The sequence below is a fragment of the Hirsutella rhossiliensis genome, assembly GCF_020360975.1.
Source record: "Hirsutella rhossiliensis strain HR02 chromosome Unknown scaffold00005, whole genome shotgun sequence".
Lineage (NCBI taxonomy): Eukaryota > Fungi > Ascomycota > Sordariomycetes > Hypocreales > Ophiocordycipitaceae > Hirsutella > Hirsutella rhossiliensis.
The window spans coordinates 3,509,698-3,528,430 of record NW_025408671.1 but is presented as its reverse complement, the minus strand read 5'-3'; the positions used below and the strand labels follow the sequence as shown (position 1 = coordinate 3,528,430).

At 58.8% G+C, this 18,733-nt stretch overlaps 4 protein-coding genes across 4 annotated transcripts; 2 read left to right on the top strand and 2 right to left on the bottom strand.

Moving 5' to 3' along the window:
• Nucleotides 1-483: 483 nt before the first annotated feature.
• On the top strand, nt 484-1,202 carry HRG_05784 (ribosomal protein s15 domain-containing protein; the record flags this gene model as incomplete). Its single annotated transcript, XM_044864255.1, has 4 exons — nt 484-685; nt 772-804; nt 918-964; nt 1,029-1,202. 4 exons carry the CDS (start codon nt 484-486, stop codon nt 1,200-1,202), a joined length of 456 nt encoding a protein of 151 aa, XP_044720787.1.
• Nucleotides 1,203-1,490: 288 nt separating this feature from the next.
• HRG_05783 (dpy-30 motif domain-containing protein) lies at nt 1,491-2,047 on the bottom strand (the record flags this gene model as incomplete). Its single annotated transcript, XM_044864254.1, has 3 exons — nt 1,491-1,569; nt 1,624-1,805; nt 1,877-2,047. The coding sequence occupies 3 exons, from the start codon at nt 2,045-2,047 to the stop codon at nt 1,491-1,493; spliced, it is 432 nt and encodes a 143-aa protein (XP_044720786.1).
• Nucleotides 2,048-2,344: 297 nt separating this feature from the next.
• Nucleotides 2,345-4,981, top strand: HRG_05782 (VRR-NUC domain-containing protein; the record flags this gene model as incomplete). Its single annotated transcript, XM_044864253.1, has 4 exons — nt 2,345-2,853; nt 2,902-3,264; nt 3,355-4,766; nt 4,830-4,981. The coding sequence occupies 4 exons, from the start codon at nt 2,345-2,347 to the stop codon at nt 4,979-4,981; spliced, it is 2,436 nt and encodes an 811-aa protein (XP_044720785.1).
• A 4,862-nt stretch (nt 4,982-9,843) lies between these two features.
• HRG_05781 (uncharacterized protein) lies at nt 9,844-10,563 on the bottom strand (the record flags this gene model as incomplete). The annotated part of the gene is made up of 1 exon (XM_044864252.1): nt 9,844-10,563. One exon carries the CDS (start codon nt 10,561-10,563, stop codon nt 9,844-9,846), a length of 720 nt encoding a protein of 239 aa, XP_044720784.1.
• Between the last annotated feature and the right edge of the window lie 8,170 nt (nt 10,564-18,733).

The window sequence follows — 18,733 nt, the reverse complement described above, 5'->3', positions numbered from 1 at the left end:
GCATAGGTCAGAAGTCCAGTTCATTCATCGAGCCCGAGAGCCCTAGCATAAGAGGTACCAGAAAATAAAGTAGTGTTTTATCATCACGAAAGTCGCCGCGCAAGGAAAGAAAAGTCTCAAGAAAATTTGGGAGCAAGTGAGAACATACCATTACAGCCTTTGGCTAGAGAGTCCTTCAGAAGGCATCATCGCAAAGTCATTGCTGTCGCGATATGCAGTGGCGACGGACCAATCCGAGAAAAAGGGTTGGGTGGATGGGATTGTGAGAAGAAGATTCTTCAGGCCCGAAAAGACTGCGGTGAGGGACATTTTTTCCAGACCACGTGATGCTAAAGCGTCGAGCCTGCGACTAGCGCCCACCCACTGCCTCTGCCCTAACTAAGCGAAAATCTTGGTGCTCCACACAATCCTCGACAACGTGCCGCTTCACGAACTTGCACCGACACTCACCTTCTCTCTTCGCAGCACCACAACACCGCCAACATGGGTAGACTTCACAGCAACGGCAAGGGCATTTCTGCCTCGGCGATTCCCTACTCGCGCGCTCCCCCGGCGTGGCTGAAGACCACCCCCGAGCAGGTTGTTGAGCAGATCGGCAAGCTCGCCAGGAAGGGTGCCACGCCCTCGCAGATTGGCGTCATTCTGCGAGACTCCCACGGCATCGCCCAGGTCAAGATTGTCACCGGTATGCTTGTTTGCCCCGAATTGTGGCTCGCAATTGGCGACGAAGACACGAGTGCGCGCGCGAGCATTTCACTGACGCACTCCTAGGCAACAAAATCCTGCGAATCCTCAAGTCCTCCGGTACACCTCCCTGAAGCGAACTCGAGCACAATACGGCGTTGGATACGCATGCATGCACATGGAGATTTTCTCCCGCCTCTGTACGGTCAAGGCTGACAGAGTGATGAAAACAGGCCTCGCCCCCGAACTTCCCGAGGACCTGTACATGCTCATCAAGAAGGTACATTCATGGAGAGAGGCGATGCTGGCTTTTGGATGACTGACCATGTGACGCTGTAACCCAGGCCGTCGCCGTCCGCAAGCACCTCGAGCGCAACCGCAAAGACAAGGACTCTAAGTTCCGCCTCATTCTCATCGAGTCGCGGATCCACCGCCTGGCCCGCTACTACAAGACTGTCGGCGTCCTGCCTCCCACCTGGAAGTACGAGTCGGCCACCGCCAGCACCATTGTCGCATAAGGAGGGGATACTCTCCGGCTCACTTGGGCCTGGTGACGGTGGTTTTCCTGGGTCCTGGAGTTGGGGGGAATTTATGGAAAACCTGCATTTAGAGAGCCTCTATGCTTCTTCCCGAGATCTTGCTGGCCATGGGGTAGTCGAACAGCTCAGAATTGATAGCGGTTGACTACAAAGTTCAGTAATGGATGTCCCAACCTGGTATCTGTCGTCTCATATTGCACTTTGAAATCCGCGAAACGCCAGTCTATGCAATCCGTTTCCTGCCGTTGCCCAGCGTTCGAGTGCGAATCAAGCCTGACCGATTTTCTCGAGTTCCTTTGATTTTTGTATCAAGAATTCGCCCAGGACTCGTAGTGGATCGTGGGGTCTGGCTTGAGTGTGAGTCGATGAGGCAACACTGCGCTTCCGCATGGCAACTCACTGGTCCTTGGCCAATTGCTTCATTCCCTCGAGCAAGACCCCAGTGACCTTGGTATTCAGATATCGTCGGGTGGGATCGCCATGGGGCACCGCCTCTGAAGGCATCGTCAAGTTCGCGTCCGGGTGTGCCGAGGCAGCGCGAGAGCCTTGCGCTGGAGTTCCGGTTCGGGCTGGTGCAGGCGACTTTCCCGGCGTGTCAGCGAAGCGCTCCATAACCACCGCGAAAAATCTGTGGGAAGGAGGCAGAACTTTACCGCGGCTTGTTCAATGGGCGCGTCGGACATGACAACGTCCTTGTGTGGTGTGCCTGGTGGTGCAGTCGGCTGTGTTTGTTGCGTCAAGTTGGTGCCAATCGCGGCATCGTTTGTCGCGGGGACCTGCGGGACCTCCAGCATCGTTTCCGGCTTGGAGACATCGTCTGCCATAGTCTGGATTTGGCCGCCGGGCAAGCGACAGCGAGTTTGGTCAGAGGAGGTGAACGCAATCCCGGCAGTTGGTCAAGCTCCCACCCACCGGCTGAATCTCGGGCAGACTAGGACTTCAGAGTCCACTGGTACAGAGTACACTCAGGGAAACGCTCCACGCGGTCAGCTGACTTCGTGTTTCGACTTCAGTCGGCCGCTCCGCCGTTACGCGCCGCCCGTGCTCGCCATGTTCCACGTCATCTGCCGCCGCCAATACCCGGTGTATGCTTGTCATGTCGAGACGAAGGCTGAATCAGTATGGATGCCTTTGTGACAAAGCTGCCGGACACTGAAAAAGACGGCAACGGAGTCGGGCTGGTACCGAGTCACGGTTCTGCTCCGGGAAGACCGCCGAAGCGATTGAAGAGAGACGTTATCGACAGCTCGGCATCAGGAGGAGCAGAAGAATCCTCGTCGGAAGACGATGCCGCGAGAAGAACCGAAGATTACGGGAGCACCAGCGAGAAAGAGAACACGCGGCAAAAGCATGGCATCACCGATGTCGAGAACGTTTTACCACCAACGCAAAATGACGACCACGCCATCGAAGAGTATGAGCTTGCAAAGTCATCGCAAACAAGCTCTCATGAGCGTGGCGCAAATGAAACAACGCGGCCATTGTGGATCAAAGGAAGGAGCTCCATCTACGTCGATGCCTTCAATCTCGCCCTTGATACCGTGCTCGAGGAGGAGTCGCAGCTCTTCAACGAGAGGGAAATGGAGGTATTTCGACGGTGGAGAGACCTGGACTATGAGTCCCAATTTCTGTAGGTCGTGCCACCTCCCCTGTCCATGCCAATGTTGACTCTGGCCAGCTATGTTCGATTATTTCTTCGCAAAACTGCGGCGTGGCATCGGTCCAGTCGCTTGGGATACCACGCAGATGTCTCGGATCCGCTGGTGGCGATTGAATCGCTGCAGAAAACACGGCGACTCCCACGGACTGAAGCCGAGGACGCAAAAGATCTGATCCCTGGCCTTAACCTTGAAGAAAACAGCCTCGAGGAGTCTTTCACTTTCGCCGACGCATCGGAGGACCACATCACGACGGTCGATGAAGCAGCACCGCTACTGTACCTTGACGAGCTCAAGGCCTTGGCTAAGGAGGCGAAGGTTCAGGGTCGGAACAAGGCGGAACTAATCAGAGGCCTCTGCCGGACGAGCCAGCAGCAAGCAGGGTTGGCGGCCGTCGGGCTCAGTCGGCACAACAGCCGCGACTCAAATGCGTCCACAGAGGCCGACTCGCGCAAGACGAATGGCGCAAGCAGGCTCCGTAAGGAGGATTCGAGCCGGGAACAGCACTTTTTGGATAAGATGTTGTCCATGATTGGCCCATGCGTTCGCCTGTCGCCGGCCACGTTCAAGCTCTTTGAGCGTGTGCACCTCGTCTTTTACAGATCGACGGAGTGGACAGAAAAGTCACTCACGACTATCATTCTCGCCAAGATTGCGCGGCGGAGTTTCCCCGAGTACATAGTGTGCCGCACGTCGACTATCTTTGCGTCTCGCATGCACCTTTTGGAATTCGAGACTGCCATACGGATGGAGGCCGAGGTGGACATCATACTGGAATTCAACGGCACTCCGAGCGAAGCAGATTTGCAAAAGATTGTCCATGTCTTTGAAAGAACGCACCCTCGATGGCAGAGATTTGTTGCGGAGGAGCAGGACAAGGAGCGGACAGTGTACGAAATGGGTGAGGGGGCGTACTTGAGAAGGTTCAATCCCGCCCACGCCTACACTCGCATCATTCACAAAGCAATGTATGTGTTTGGGCGGCGCAAGGAGCACAGGAAAGAACACAGCCTGCTGATTGAGCTGCTGGGACAGAAGCTATTTCACCTAGCCCGAAGGGGCGCCTGGTATCAACGCAAGGCTCTTTTGGAGGAACACTACATGCCGAAGCCAGACGGGGATGCCCTTCCTCACGATCTGGAGCACCAGAAGAGGCACTGGAAGCGAATAGCCGTGGCGACATGCGAGACTGGCCTGCAGGACCCCGACTGCCACCTCATATACCACTATGATCTCCAGAAGCGGCTGCTGAAGCTGGAGAAGAAGCTGCGCATCCCTCGGCGGCTGCAGCATGACTTTGGCCACGTCCGCCTTGCCGAGCCCCTTGAGATGACAATCGAGGGGATTCAGCTCAAGCGAGACTTGGCGCCCAAGCCTGGTGCCCAAGCTGCCTCGACCAAAACGGTATGGCTGGACGAGCTAGACTCTGGAGGCGAGTGCAGCGTAGAAGATATGTGTCTGAGCCACTTTCGGCGGCAGGGCTGGAAGGGGTACCACGCCGAGGGGGGCGTGTTGCGTACGCTCTTCGCCTATCTCTTCTACGACGTACTCTTTCTGTACATCCCCAACGTGTTTCAGACGGCCTACCAGACGTGTCCGCTGGACCTACACACGGACGCCTTCTTCCCGGCGCGGGCCTCGGAAATCAACCACCGTCTGGTGGAGATTGCCAACGGGGAGGGAGAACGGCTCTTGCGTGAGGTATGGGAGCGGGAGCACGAGCGACGGACGAGCGTGGTTGGCCTGAACTGGGACTTTGACGTGGAAGACGTGGCCGAGCTGGTGCGGTGCTTTGAGGGCAGCGCTCTGTCAGCGATTTGCAAGGTGATGGCGCAGGAGTACAAGCAGAGAGGTGGAGGCGTGCCGGACCTGGTGCTGTGGCGGAGCAAAGGGGAGGAGGAGGAGGAGGAGGAAAAGAGGGGGCATGCGGCGGAGGCTGGCCCGGGAGCGCGGCGCGGCGAGGTCATGTTTGCCGAGGTCAAGAGCGCCAACGACCGACTGAGCGACACACAGAGGGTATGGATCCACGTCCTGACGGGCGCCGGGGTCAAGGTGGCGCTGTGCAACGCGGTTGCCAAGGAGGTTAGGGAAGTGGATTAACGGCCGCGTTTGCGAACACATGCGGAGCAACTGTACGGTATGTGATGCGCCCAGGGTGCTTTACCGTAGTTGCAAGCAGAACTGTTTACCTAGCAGATCCAACACCACCATCCACATACTGTACAACATGGTGGAGGTGCTTGGAAAGGGGGGCGCCCTTGGGAGAGGGGGAATGTCGCATTGGGGTTTGCTTGTGGCCGGCTGCCGCGCCACGGGCCGTTCAGATGCGTACAGTAGAGCGTATGGATGTATTTGTACGGCGTTTGAGTAATTATCGGGCCGGCGAGCTTGGAAGGATTTACACGCAAGTCTACGTGTGTGTGAGCATGACGTGGACGGCCTCGCGTGGGCGATTGTGCAGTGACGGGTTTTGCGATGCACCTGCCTGCTGCCTGCTGCATGTTGCGCGGTGCAAGTGGAGATGGGACACGAAGGGATGACGACGGAAACGCAGTTCGCGAGAGACTGGGAGAGCGATGGACCGGCCGGCGTTGTTCGCGCCGAGGTCCGGGCCGAGAAGCTAAGATGCAGCCGGAGCACAGGGGGAGGGGGGTGGATGCTGAGGCAAAGATACGGAGCACTCGGAGGCCCCCGGGTAATTCCACAGACGGTGTCGTGGAGGGATGAGATGAGATGGGAGATGGGGGCCTTGTTTCAGGAAAACCAAAGGCGACGAAGAGGGATCATGGAGCCATGCACGGCACAGGGTTCTGTGTGAGCGAGGGCGTATAAGTCCCTCTCATAGCGGCGCTGGAGGGGGGAAGACAATACATGGGGTTTATTTATCCATCTTCTTCTTCCCCTTTGCTCCCCTGGGCCCGGAACGCGCCGAGCGTCTGCAAGGAGAGTACCTGGTGCCAAAGTCGGGCTTGCGTTCGGAGAGGCGTCTCCTTGCCGTGCACGCTATTATTGCTTCTGCGTCCGAACAAGGGGAGTCCGTCGTCCCCGAGCATGCGTATGCCCGGTCACGGTGCCTCTTTGGACTCTTTTTGGGGGACGAATCGAAGCGGGCTATGCTGGGCCATGTTCCTGGGAAAGACGGGCCTTCAAGATGGACAGGGAGGGAAAGGGTTAATAAGAGCATGTCTCGAGAAGTAGAAAAGGCCCCAGGGGGACGTCTCTGCCCTGTCCCGAGCGGTGACGACCCGCCTTGTCTTGTTTCTCATGCACATACAAAGAAACCATAACATGACACAGGCACATGCATATCCGTACAGGCGTGTCCGTGTCGAAGAACAGCGCGTCGGTTCCGCGTCGTCCTGTCCTCTCAACTCGCCTGCCTTGGAAGCCGCATGTACACGCCAAGTACCGCCAGGGCTCACGAGGCAGGGCGCTTAAGCATCCAGCGCAGCAGCCAATCACGGCAACGGGCGCTCCCCCCGGGGGGCGGCGGGTGGGGCGTGTGACGGGGCGAGCAGCACACGCTACTGCGCCGGCCAATCACACGGCCCCGCCCCTTCCCGGCGCTTAACGGCCGCCGACTGGGCGGCACCTGGAGGTACATGCGGTCTTGCACCGTGTCACAGGACACTTCGTGTGCATCTGTTGCAGGTACGCTCATCTGACTCTAAAAACAGAACGCCTGCACTCAAAGCGCATCGTCGCGGAAGCCTGCAGACAGCTTGTCGTAGGCCGGGACCAGGGGTCTGGGTCGCCAATCAGCACGCACGCTTGATTGTACCTCGGTGTGCTCTGGAGGGGGCGGGGCAGCGGGGGTGGACGCGGTAAAGTTGGGGTGTGCAGTTAGCGGCCCAGCACCCGCGCCTTCTGATACTCGGAAGGAAGCGAGCGGAACAAGACGACGAGGGAGCAGGTAATTCGCCAGGGCTCTTTACACTGCCCTTCTAAAGCTAGCATGTATATATATACATGTGTATGTGTGCGTGTGTGTACAGAGGCAATCGTCGATATCCAACCAAGGGTTGCGCCCACAAGGGCTGTCATTTCCAGGTGTACTGTATTAATTAATTACTGTACGAATTCTCACGGCGCCATGAACTCCCTTCTACCAACCACTGAACAGCCAACACCTCAATGACTTGCCGCACTCCGCGCCCGCTAGACTCGTTGCAGCCTGACATCCTCTCAAACCTCCCCGCCTCGAGACCACCTCCGCACATGGCCTCGCCGCTCGTCGTCGCCTTTCGTCATGGCGGTTACTCCCTATAGCCTCGAAAACGAAATCGATTCCTTCTTTAAATCGAGCACAACTGGAACAGGACAGCAGTGCCATGATTTCGCCATTTCTCGCGCTGGCGGGCAGCCTCGTCCTGTTCAGATACAGGGGACCTTCAGCTATTCCTTGACGGCTGGGACCAATGAGTCGAAGCTCTTCCAGTTTCGGGTCCACTACCGTCTCGGTTTGCGTCCAACTTGGGCAGAGTTCGCCAACGTCTCCCAGCACTCTTCTCGGGGGCACTTCCCTTCGTCCTTACTCACGGGGACCTTTGCGAGATGAATCTCCTCATCAACTCCGAAACCGGCAGCATCACGGGCATCGTGGACTGGGCCGAGGCCGGGGTCCTCCCGTTTGGCTTTTCCTTATGGGGACTTTAGAATGTCCTTGGCTTCATGGATTCTGAGGGATGGCACTACTATGACAACCGCCACGAACTGGAGGACCTCTTCTGGCAGGATTTTCTCAGACAAGCCCGCAATATCTCGGACATTGACCTGTAGTTCATCCGGACCGCGAGGATGGCGGGCTTGTTCTGTCGCCATGGCTTGATCTTCGACGGCAGGGCTTTCATGGGTGTGGTGAACCAAGCCAATGCTTCTTCCCTCGCCTATGTCGATGCCTTTTGCACCGCTGACGATTGGGCCGTACAGCGTGAGCCGGAAACAAGCCGGGTGGCTTGGAGAGAATACATGGGAATCGACTTGGTATGACGTCGACTCTGTCTTTGAAAAGGCTCCACGATGGGGCGGAGCTTGGACAAGGTTTCAGGGGAATCTGGAAAGAAGCATTCGAGACGAAGCATCGGTCCATAAAGCGGACAAGGTTTTGACGTGGCGGGGTTTGCACAACAGTGCTGGACATGACCCTGTAATTATTCGAGCAGAAAATTCAGCAACCGCAGTCCTGAGATCCCTCCCGACGCACACGAGACCATCTTGTCACCAGGCGCATAAACATATATGAAGACGCTTAGTAGATGCCATCCTCAGCCCGCAGTACATTCATGAGGAGATGCTCCTTCCTGATCCTCCCGTTAGTGAAGACCCGGTGAGTGTCCTTGATAGTCTTGGCGTGGCTTTGACTGGCCAGCTCTTGAAGGGGAACTTGTTGCACGTCCGGCTGGTCTCCGTCGTCAGGGAGAAGGTAGTGACTGTTCCAGCAAGGTGAAAGCATAGGACCTTTTCACCATATGGCTCAAGCATACGTCGGCGATTGATGGCTGCTTCAGCACCTGGACAGCGGGAGGAACCATGAAGGCCGGGGATGACAACGGGGGATTGGACAGTGACGGCCATGATGCAGACAACGGCGCCAACGGCCATCGGATATATCAAAAGAAAAAAAAATGCCGAGAGTGAAGTGCGGCAAAAGGCAACGAGCTACAAACGCAACCAGACCCGGAATCGCCCCTGACTGACCGGCAGAGCTCACCAGACTCATCACCACCACCACCACCACCACCAGGATGACCATCGGCCGCTCTGGCCACTCCGTTTCTGACACGGGCTACCTACAGCCAACGGCGGAAGCTCTGCCTTGACGCTGGTCCTCGACCCGTCCCACAGTCTCCCATTCCGTGTCTGACTCCAGCCATCCAGACGTGCGCCTACGGCAATGCACTCATCCGGAAGCCTGCATCTCGGCGCCCCCCTGGTAGACGCATGTACGTACGTACGGCTCTATGCAGTGATGCACTATATCTCGCCCCCCCCCCCCTCGTCGGCCGCCTGTAGAAAAGGAGAGCGTAAAGAAATACCTGCACGGCAAGACGACAGCCATCATGGCCGCCGCCATGCGGCCGCCAGCCAACCCCGTCACAGCAGGGCCACGACGACGACAACAACAATAACAACAAAAGAGCAGAACAAAGCACGCTCACGCGCGACTCGCATGTGCAAGCCCTTCACGTAGCCAAGCGCAACAAAAGAGGGGGCGTGGGCGGGACCTATCAGGCTGGCAGCCTTCGCCAAGGAAGCCCACTGTACGACACATTGCTTGCCTCGCCTGCCTTTGTGTGCTATGCTCCTGCTATTGTGCTTCTTGGGCTGATGGAATGGCGGTATGCAAGCTGACTGGTTGACACGGGGCATCCATATACACCCACCCATCTGCATCCATGTCATGACCAACTGTGGCAACTTTCACAAGGCAACGCGTCTTGATCCCCCCCCCTGCTCGACTCCAACAACCTCCCGCCTCTCTGCCGTGCAATCACCGCTGCAACCCCAGTGTCGATAAACTGCCGCCGCCCGCCGCGGCTGCTGGCGGCAGCAACTCCAAGCCATCCAGCACTCGTGACCACCGCATCCCCCACCTTCCTCTTCAGTCCTTGGTATCGAAGGGAAAAGATGGAGAGAAATGTAAACAACGCAGGAAAAAGGGAGAAAAGAAGGACAGAGCACCTGGCCGAGACAAGTCGGAACAAGAGTCAACATCAACGCCGTAAAACACCCCTCTTTGTCCCAAGTCTTTGCAGTAATCAAGTTCGACACAAGCCTCTCTTGGAGTCGACCTTGCATTAGTAAGAAAACAACTGGTCGTGGTTCCAAGCCATCCGCGCCAAGAGCAGCCTCCGTCATGATAGGTGCCGCTGCGGATCCCATATCAGGGCCAGCCCGAGAAGTTGCGTCTTCGTAGCCGTCATTCCGTGACATCGTAACGCCGATTCCGCCGGCACCTTGCGTCACTCCACCTTGCGTCGCTTGCCTCTGGGTGCCGGGTCCATCTTGGGCGTGTACGTGACGGTCCGGGTCACCACCTCTCGGATGTGCCGCACGCTGGTGCGCGAGGCCTTGTGCTTCTTGAGGTCGGCGAAGCGGGCTTGCAAAGCGGCGTCCCAGTCAAAGACGGGGCGGACGGAGCGGGCGCTAAAGGGCGTCCTGACGGCGCTGGCGCTGAGGGGAGAGTCGAAGTTGGAGACGGCAGGGCTGGGAGGGAGCTTCAGGCTGGGAAACGAGGCGGCGCCGATGGGGGGAGCCGACATTGGAACCAGAGGCGCGTATGGACTGGGCGGGACCACGGCCGAGGCTGTGCTTGGAGGCGTCTCCTTGGTGGCCGTGGTGGAGGTGGGCGAGGCAGACGAGGGGAGTGAGGAAGAGTCGTCAGCGGCAGACGAAGCCGAGGCCGAGTCGGGCGTGTCGTGGCCCGAGTCGGGCAAGGCGGGAGAGGCGGGAGAGGCGGGAGAGGCGGGAGAGGCGGGAGAGGCGAGGGACATGGCGCGGGAGAGGAAGTCGGTGTAAGCCGAGGGCGGGCTGATGGGCGTCTTGATGAAGTCGGGGTCGGGCTTGCAGAGGAAGTGGACGGCGGACAGAGGCGTGGCCGTGGAAGCCGACGTGACCTCGGAGGGAAAGGTGGCCGAGAGGGGCGTGGAGAGCTTCTCGAGCTTGGGTTTGACGGCCGGCATGGTGACGTCGACGACGGCAAGAGGTGCAAGGCGGTGGGAGAGGGGAGGAAGCAAAGATGGTGGAGAAGAAGAGGAGGAAGAGCAAGGCCGCCGACGACGAGGGTTATATCGCTATGGCCGAGGAGGCGAGTCGCGAGGGCCGGCGAGGGTGTGCGGGACCGAGGGGATGGAAGCAAGGAAAGACGGCGGTTTGCTTCTGCTTGGCGCCTTGTCTGTGACCGCGTATGTGTGAATGCGTGAATGAGAAGGGGGGGCGTCTGGCGGCAACGAGGAAGACTGCGTTTTGGATATGCGCCCGATGCAATGGTTCTGCCTGTCCGAGCACAGGGACAGGGACAGGGGCCGGGGGGGAGGAGAGGCTGAAGAAACGAGAGAGCAAGCGCCGCCGCTGCTGGAGGGGTTCGTGGAGAGCGAGATGCAAAAAGAAGGCAGCCAAGGAGGAGACGCGGGTGGAGGATGGGCGAGAGACCAGGGGAGGGGGAGTGTGTCTAGTGGTGTGCGTAGGCGCGTTGGGGGCAGGCATCAGCGGCTATGAGGCGGGTACTCCCAGGTACATACAGTAGATGGGTACCTATGTACCTACCTCTGCAGAAGGTGAGCCTGATGTCAGGTACGGAGTACTTTGCTCAAGTATCTTTTGTATGTGTTCTACCTTGATCTCTCTCCCTTTCCCTCTCTTCGTCTCTCTCACTCTCCCTCTCCCTCTCTCTCTCTAAACCCCCACATTTCAAGCCCTTCCATCCATCGCAGCCAGCCCTCTCCTCTCCTCTCTTCTCCTCTCCTCTCCTCTCCTCGTAGGTATTCCGCAGCTACTCACTCCTCCCTACGTGAGTGATTACCCTCTGCATCTGCGTGTCAGCGAGACGAGAAAGGGGGGCCGTTCGCCCGTCTCTGGTTGGTCGGCAACGGAAGCGCTCCCTCTTCGCGGCCATCGCCAGCAGCCAGCCGCTGATTGGCCCTCTGGGGCTCGAGGCACAGCCGACGGGGGGGAGTGCTGGGTCTTGGGGGGGAGCCAAGGAGAGGGAGAGGAGCAAGCCCAACGGGGGGACCTGCCGCTGCCCGATGCTGTACGGACACCGCCGTGGTATGTATGTACGGATATACAAGCCTGCTTTGCGTGAATACCTACATCCATCCATCCCGAGTGCATTCATGTACGAATTCCTAATAATTACCTACAGTGTCGTATGTATGTATGTATGTAAGCGGTGCCAAACCTCGAGTCACTCACTCCGTCGGCTCCGGCCGGGCCTTGCGGGGCCGACAGCCGGCAGATGCTCCTCTCCTCCGCCCTGGCCCGACGCCCACTCACCTCCCCCCCCCCAGCCATTGGCAGAGCCCATGACCTCGGAGCTGAAGACGCGGCGGCAGCGGCAAGCACAGCGCCCGTCCGGGGCTGCAGAAGAAGAGGGAGCTGCTTGCCGATGCAGCCTGATTGGCTCGCCGCCGACCTGTTTCGGTTTCGGTTGCCCATGGCTTGCTCCGTCGCTCCATCTCGACCCGCCAATCCGTCCAGTGACTCCTGTTGTCCAAGTAGTCGCGCGGCTCTTGATCCCAGTCACCAGACAGACAGACAGACAGACAAGACAGACAGACAAGACAGACTCTCGCCGCACTGGAGCGCGCGCCTTGGCAATCCCAACCTCTTCCCCCTTCCCTTCCCCCTCCCCCTCCCCCCAGGGGGGGCCGCCTGCCCCCGCTTCCTCCGGCGCCATGCCGCAACCCCCCCGACCGGCCCGACGACTGCGGCCCGCCTCTGTCTCCTCCTTACCCCCTCTTTGTGCCGTCCGTCCTTCCGTCTCGGACCTCGAGCGAGGCGGCCCCACGTGGTCCAGGCCCGTCGATGCATGGTTCCTTTGCGCGCGCCTGCCTGCCTGCCTGCCTGCCTCCCTCCCTTCTCGTCCTCCTCTCGCCTCCCCATCTCTCCTCCCCTCGCCTCCCCATCTCTCCTCCCCACTCACCCTCGGCGTCTATGCTGCTACTCCCCCCCAGCCGGCGCCAGCGAAGCCTCGGTCTTGGGCTGGCCCTGGCGTATTATACAGCTTGCGCGCCCCCCGGCTCAACCAAAGTAGCCATCCGCCGCATCTTCTCCGTCCTCGGTTCACGGCACCCCTCCGGCGCTTCCTACTCTCGCAGCTCGCGTGGTCAGCCGGCGGAATTGGCCAGCAGTCCGGTTCCAGTCCTCGCGAGTCCCTCATCTTTGAACCGTCGCCGGTCTCCCAACAAGCACGGCAGGCCGCTTCTACGCGCCTCCTCTGCCTCCTTTCTCGCCCTCCCTTCGCTTCCCGTAACCGCTCCGTCTGGCCTTGGAAACATGACTATCAATAGAAACTGCTCCACGTGCCCTGCAACCAATGAACCGTCGCGCCCAGGCAGGTCTCCAGACGGCGTTAGGCTAACCCTGCTCGTCACTGCTAGTTGGATGTTGGATAGCGTCCGCGGTCCGGTACCTGGCCGCAGCGGAACATGGATATCGTGAGAGAGTCGACTGCAGGCATCAAGTGTCTTTGGCGCCTCTTGCTGACTCTACATCTCACGACAGCGTCGAGCTAGACAAAATTCCCCCAGACCAGCCCAGCCGAGGACTCAATGAGACAACACAGTTGTGATGCTCCCAAACCGGCCCAACACTCTCTCAGGTGACGATGGACTTCATCTATCTGCAGCACATCTCAGGCATATCCATGTTGGGTTAGCAGCCGCTCATGGCGCAGACTCCCTCCGCAATCCTGTCCTCCACTTGCTTTGCGCGAGACATATCGACACTCGCCGTGTCTTACCCAGCGTGGCCGAGAAGAAGGGTACGTGTTCGTCAATGCCAATGCGGATCCTTGCAGAAGATACATCGAGGCCTAGCATCCTAAGCACCATCAGGAACAGCTTCACGCCCCTTGTGACTGTGACACCTTGCGCTACGTTAGCCAACGGTCTTGGACTTTTTGGATCTTGACTTATCGGTGCGAATAGCAAGCCACTCTTCTGGTCCTCGCGTTCCCTCGCCGGCATCCCCCATTCAAGATACTGCCGGGGCTCTCGGGCCTTGAGTATGCCGTCGGCTGCTTGGTCAAAAGACAACAAAGCAAGTCAAACCCTTGCCTGACTATATATAAACTCGACTGGGAACTCGAGCGGCATGGGCCCAAAGTTGCCGACTATCTGGCTTTATTCTCTGGTCTTGAAGAGCCAGTGCTCCCGGAGGCCAGTTCGATCGTTTGACTCCCACATTGTTCCCTTTGCTTGGAGATTCGGCATCGTGGCGACACGTGTTGAGCTCGAGCTGAGTCCCGGAAAGGCTTTGTCACCAATGACTCCAAGCCACACGTTTTCGCCTGATTTGTCGTCTGGGCCACCGCCTCTCGGCCAACATCGCCTTCGGGTCTGGCCAAGCCTCGACCGTACAGGCGTTGAATGTGTCAACGTCCCTGCCCCGTAGGGCAACGTCATGTCCAGAAGTTTCTCGTCAAACATCTGCAATGACATGCTGGTCAGCCTGACTTGACCAGTCGCCGCGGTCTCTTGTTGGACTTGGGAAGTCGTCTTCTGCTGGACCTGTCAACCGGTTGCGCCGAGATTCGAGTTCTTGGGCCGTTCTTTCGCTGATGCGATGCCACAGTGCCGTGGCCACGAGGGGCGAGCACCTCGCCGAGCCCCTATCTTGGCTGGCAAGTCTACTGCCGCAAAACACTCGACGGATGGCGCCGACTTCGTCCGGCATTAGAGCTCCCCTCGACTCCGAGGTCTGTACTCTCAGCCCTGCCGGGAAATTACCACCCGCATTCATCGCAGCCCCGAGCTGTCTCTCCAAGATGCCACCGGAATGGCATGTGCATGGCACGTTGGCATTGGCCACGGGCTGCGTGTGATGGAGCGCGAAGAGATGCATATGTGGAAATTACAACAGGCGGCACCCACCCCATCTCGCCCCGGGGATGGCCGCAAGCGGTAGGAGATGGACCGGCTGACATTCGGATCACCGTGGTAATATGTGTGTCCCTAGGGGTCCTCGAGTCGCAGGTGAGGGCGACACAGGAGCGGACATGCGGCACACAAGCACACGAGGGTCTGCCGAGGAGTGTTGCAGAGGACATGCTTCATCAGCGCTCTCCAGGGCGCACAAAGCACCGATACGTGCCACACCAGTCCGACGAGTTGGTTGCGTCATCAAACCGCGTTGACATGCCACGGGAAAGCGACCAGGGATGGCCAGAGCTGATTACACGTGTACCAGGAAGCGAATCAGAGCCTTTTCCTAGGCGCCTGAACCGACGGCCCGTGGCGGCTGTACCCGTGCTCGAGGACCAAGGAGAGGGGGGAGGTCCTCTATTCGCCCGCAGAACCTCATCGCGCGGGGACCTGTCAATCTGAGCTGTCGTCTCCGTCAGAGATCAAGCTATGCACCCGGCGGTAGGCTCACTGTCGTCCGTCCCCGTGGGTCTCGGGCAAAGAACAACAAGTCGGCCAAGGAGCTTTGGCGCTGGACTCTGAGCTTACTGGACGGCGGGATGATTTTGCTTGCACGCATGTACTGGATGTACTGTACTCGGTCCTCGTATGCACGTAATTCCCAAGTTCCTCGCGGATCAATAAAGTGGCTGATGGCAGAGTTGGGCAGGTGACCTCCTCAGCTGCTGTCCGAGCCAGAAACACCGTGGCACAGCATATGATGCGAGAAGTAACACGACGTTGCCATGCTCTGCGAGCAGGAGCGTGTACCGTCCAGCTCTGTATCGACCAGTGGCCATTGGCTGTCGAGTCATGCCGGAGCAGAGGAACATGGATGGATGTCTCGAGCGGGATACCTCGTGTTGCCGCAAATACATGGCGTATTCTCGTGTCCTAGACCCGCTGCCGACGTGACCGTGCCCGACCCCGACGGCTCAGGAAGTCATGAAGGCGTGGGGATGGATGGAGAATCAAGTCGAGGGCAGACAAGGCTTGGGGAGCCACACGTCGCTTGCCATGCTGGCAGAGGCAGCGACGATGCGGCTGGCTGTTGGACAAGAAAAAGTACAACGAGGTGTTGACGTGTGTATGCACATCCGAGCATGCGTATGCATCCATGCTGGTATGATGGATGGATCTCAACGTCAACCATGCTGTGCCCAGCCCGCCCGACGAAATATCGCCCACCTGGGTGCTGTAGAGACTCAATATGTGGCAGCTGAAGCTCGCTCGCATCGTCCAGGTTCTCCCGAGCAAGAGAACGAGCCGGCGTGGTGCCTGGTCCCTTGAGCGAGCTTCCAGGGCGTCGAAACAGCTGCCTGTCTTGCAGGGCCTCTCTCCTTTGCACTGGATTGGGCTTTGGACGACTGGGTAGAGCGACGGACGGTGGCCATACGCCAGAAGTGACAGGCTGCTACGGCCAACACTTGGATACAGGCAGGCTGCTTGACGTGGGCGGCTCAGTTGGTCTTGAGTTGAGCCATGATGTGCGGTTCTTTGATCGAACGTCATCAACCAAGCGAATCCTAGGAGTGTCAGGCCGGTCTCAATCTTATCAGATCTTGTAAATCCAGGCCAGCTTGAGGCTGTCCATTGTCGAAAGCGAATGGAAGGAGGCTGCCGCAGAAAGGCAGCAACAACCACAACCACCTTCGGACGTCCGGGATGAAGCAGGGCCAACTGTGGCCGACGAGGCATGCCAAGGGATGTAGTTTGTCAATGCGAGCACTGTGCTTGGTGAGTCTGCACGGTGGGCGCTACCTGAGCCCGCCGGCCCATGGACACTAATGCAGGACTGTTTGCAAGTACACATCATACAGTGCGCGCGATGTACTCTTGAAGTGGTTCACCGACTTTCAGCCAAAGGAAGAGACAGCGGAGAGGCACTCCGGGAGGCTGACGCGACAATGTCTGGGGGTTAGACATGACTTTGCGGGGAGATGGTCACGTGCCTTTCTTTCTCTTGGTGTCACAGGAGGCTGGAGAAGCAGTTGGAGACGGCATTCCGGGGCCATTGACGGGGGAATAGCAGCTCTGCTATGGGAGAGGTCGGTGCTGTGCATGCTGTCAAGTCTGGCACAGCGAATACCGTGTGCCGTCACCGCCTCCATGTATGTATGTACTCTTGCAAGGGTCGTTTCCCTGGCAAGAGTCGGACGCACTGTGCCGTCATCCGTTGGAGTTTATTGCTTTCTTTTTCCCTTGCATGTCGCCGCGCGTGTCTCTTGCAAGGCAATGGCATGCGCTACTTGGCTACGTCGACATTTGCAGTGCCCTGGGGAAACAGCCGCCAACGTAGCTAGTGTTTTATGAAAAGGCCGCATGCACCGGCAAAGTCGCGTTGGGCAGCCCTGTGTAAAGTTATGCATGCTGGCGTTGGGCGTTTGCGTGTTGGCCCACCCACCACCGCGCGAGTTCCGCGAGCGGCCAATTGCTCTGGGCGGCCGGGGCGGGGGGGGTCTGGCATTGGCCGGCCATCTTGAGGCTTACTGCACTCTCTTCAAACATTCGTCCGGCGCTTGTTCCTATCACTGGCAAGCGCCGGGACGAAACCCACGTCGTCTCTCCTCGTTGATTTTACCGTCGGGTTGTGACCGGTGGGGCGCGGCAGACGGAGGGAGCCGGGATGACGAGCCTGGCTAGCTCTTTCGGGGGAGCTGACGAGAAGAAAACCTGGAGCGAGGCATTTATTCTGCCTACACTCCGTACCGGTCAACCACCCTCTGGAGCAGAAGTTGCACTCATGCACACTAGAGAAATGCGTGCCTTTTCCATGCATGCACAGTCATCTGTGCCAGTTTGTCGGGGGCCAAGACGCAGATACAGTGCGTTGTCGAGTCTCGAGTCGGGGGTGGAGGCTTGAAATCAGTTGCCCCGTGAGTCACCTCCAAGGGTCTGTCGCGGCATCTAGATCGACGACGTCCAGCGTCCAGGCCCTACCCTAATCAGCCCATTCCGTTCTGCCTGTCCCGAGCATCGAGGCGACGGCGGAGAAACAAAGCAAACAGGCCAGACGAGGTCCCCGAGACGAGACTGATGCAGGCTGCATTCTGGCAGTGGCCTGCTAACCTCAGCATATGGTGGTAGCTTTGCAGGCCTCGTCGATGCACTGGGCTACTGCTTCGTCTTGCCTCGGTCGGGGCTTCAGAGAGCCGCCCGCGCGCTCCGTCACGCTTTTCGCGGGCACAGGACAGGCCCTCTGTACAGTACCCGACGAATTTAAGCTCGTCGACGCACAGAAACCCGCGCGACGAGTACCGCAGCCACTGTACGAAGGTCTCTGTCCTGAAGAAAGCGCCGTGCGACAGGTGGCCGTGGACGACGCTGCACATGGCCTCGGTACCTCAGGCTCTTGTACTGTACCTTGCCGTACCCGCACGCAGTGGGGTGGTCCGTGCACGCATCGGTTCCCAGCAAATCAAGGTCACGTCGCGACGCCAGCAGGTGCTACGCGCCCCACCGAGGAGCTGAATCAGCCAGTCACAGCTGTTAAAAGACTCGGTGCCCCCGCCCCTCAAATCAAATCACATCCTCGCATTTTCCTTCGTCCTCCCTCGACGGCCTTTCTCTTCTCGCAACGGCCAATCAATCCCCCTCGTCCGCTCCTCCACTCAAAACGCTGAGACTCTGCTGGAGCCAGCAGGGAAGGGCAAAAATTAAGGGCCTCGCTCGTCGCGTGCGCGCGCGCTACCCAAAAAAACCTAGAAGCGCGGACGGCTTCGAGACACTACCGTCCTTGGGGCTGGCCATTCACAGTCGCGCAAGCCGCCAGAGGCTCGGTCCGCTCATCCGCCAAACAGACGTCCAGTGGGCGATGGGAAGCCAGTCAGAAATCTTGCCCACCCTTCCCCACACACCGAGATCCAGGAACGGGGAAGACGACGTCGAGGAAAACTAGGGGTCAAGAGAAGGACGACAGGAAGCTTGAGCTAGCTCGTGAGGCCCTCCTCCGCCCAACCAAGGCACACAAAACGTGCCTGTCGCAGACCCGGGGCCTAACCAAGCAGCAGACTCGGGCAGTGCCATCGTCATCCCTTGGACCTTGGCGCGTGCATTTTGCACCCACCGACGCCTTGGCTTGCGCAGCTCTTCCATCATCCTGCCGGCGAGAGCATCCCTGCAGGGACGTCGGCACCCACCAAACAGCGCCGGCTTTTCACCTAAAACACCGCCGGCCCCCCCCTCGTCAGCAAATCAGCTCCCGCCTTTGCCCGTCGACATCCATCGC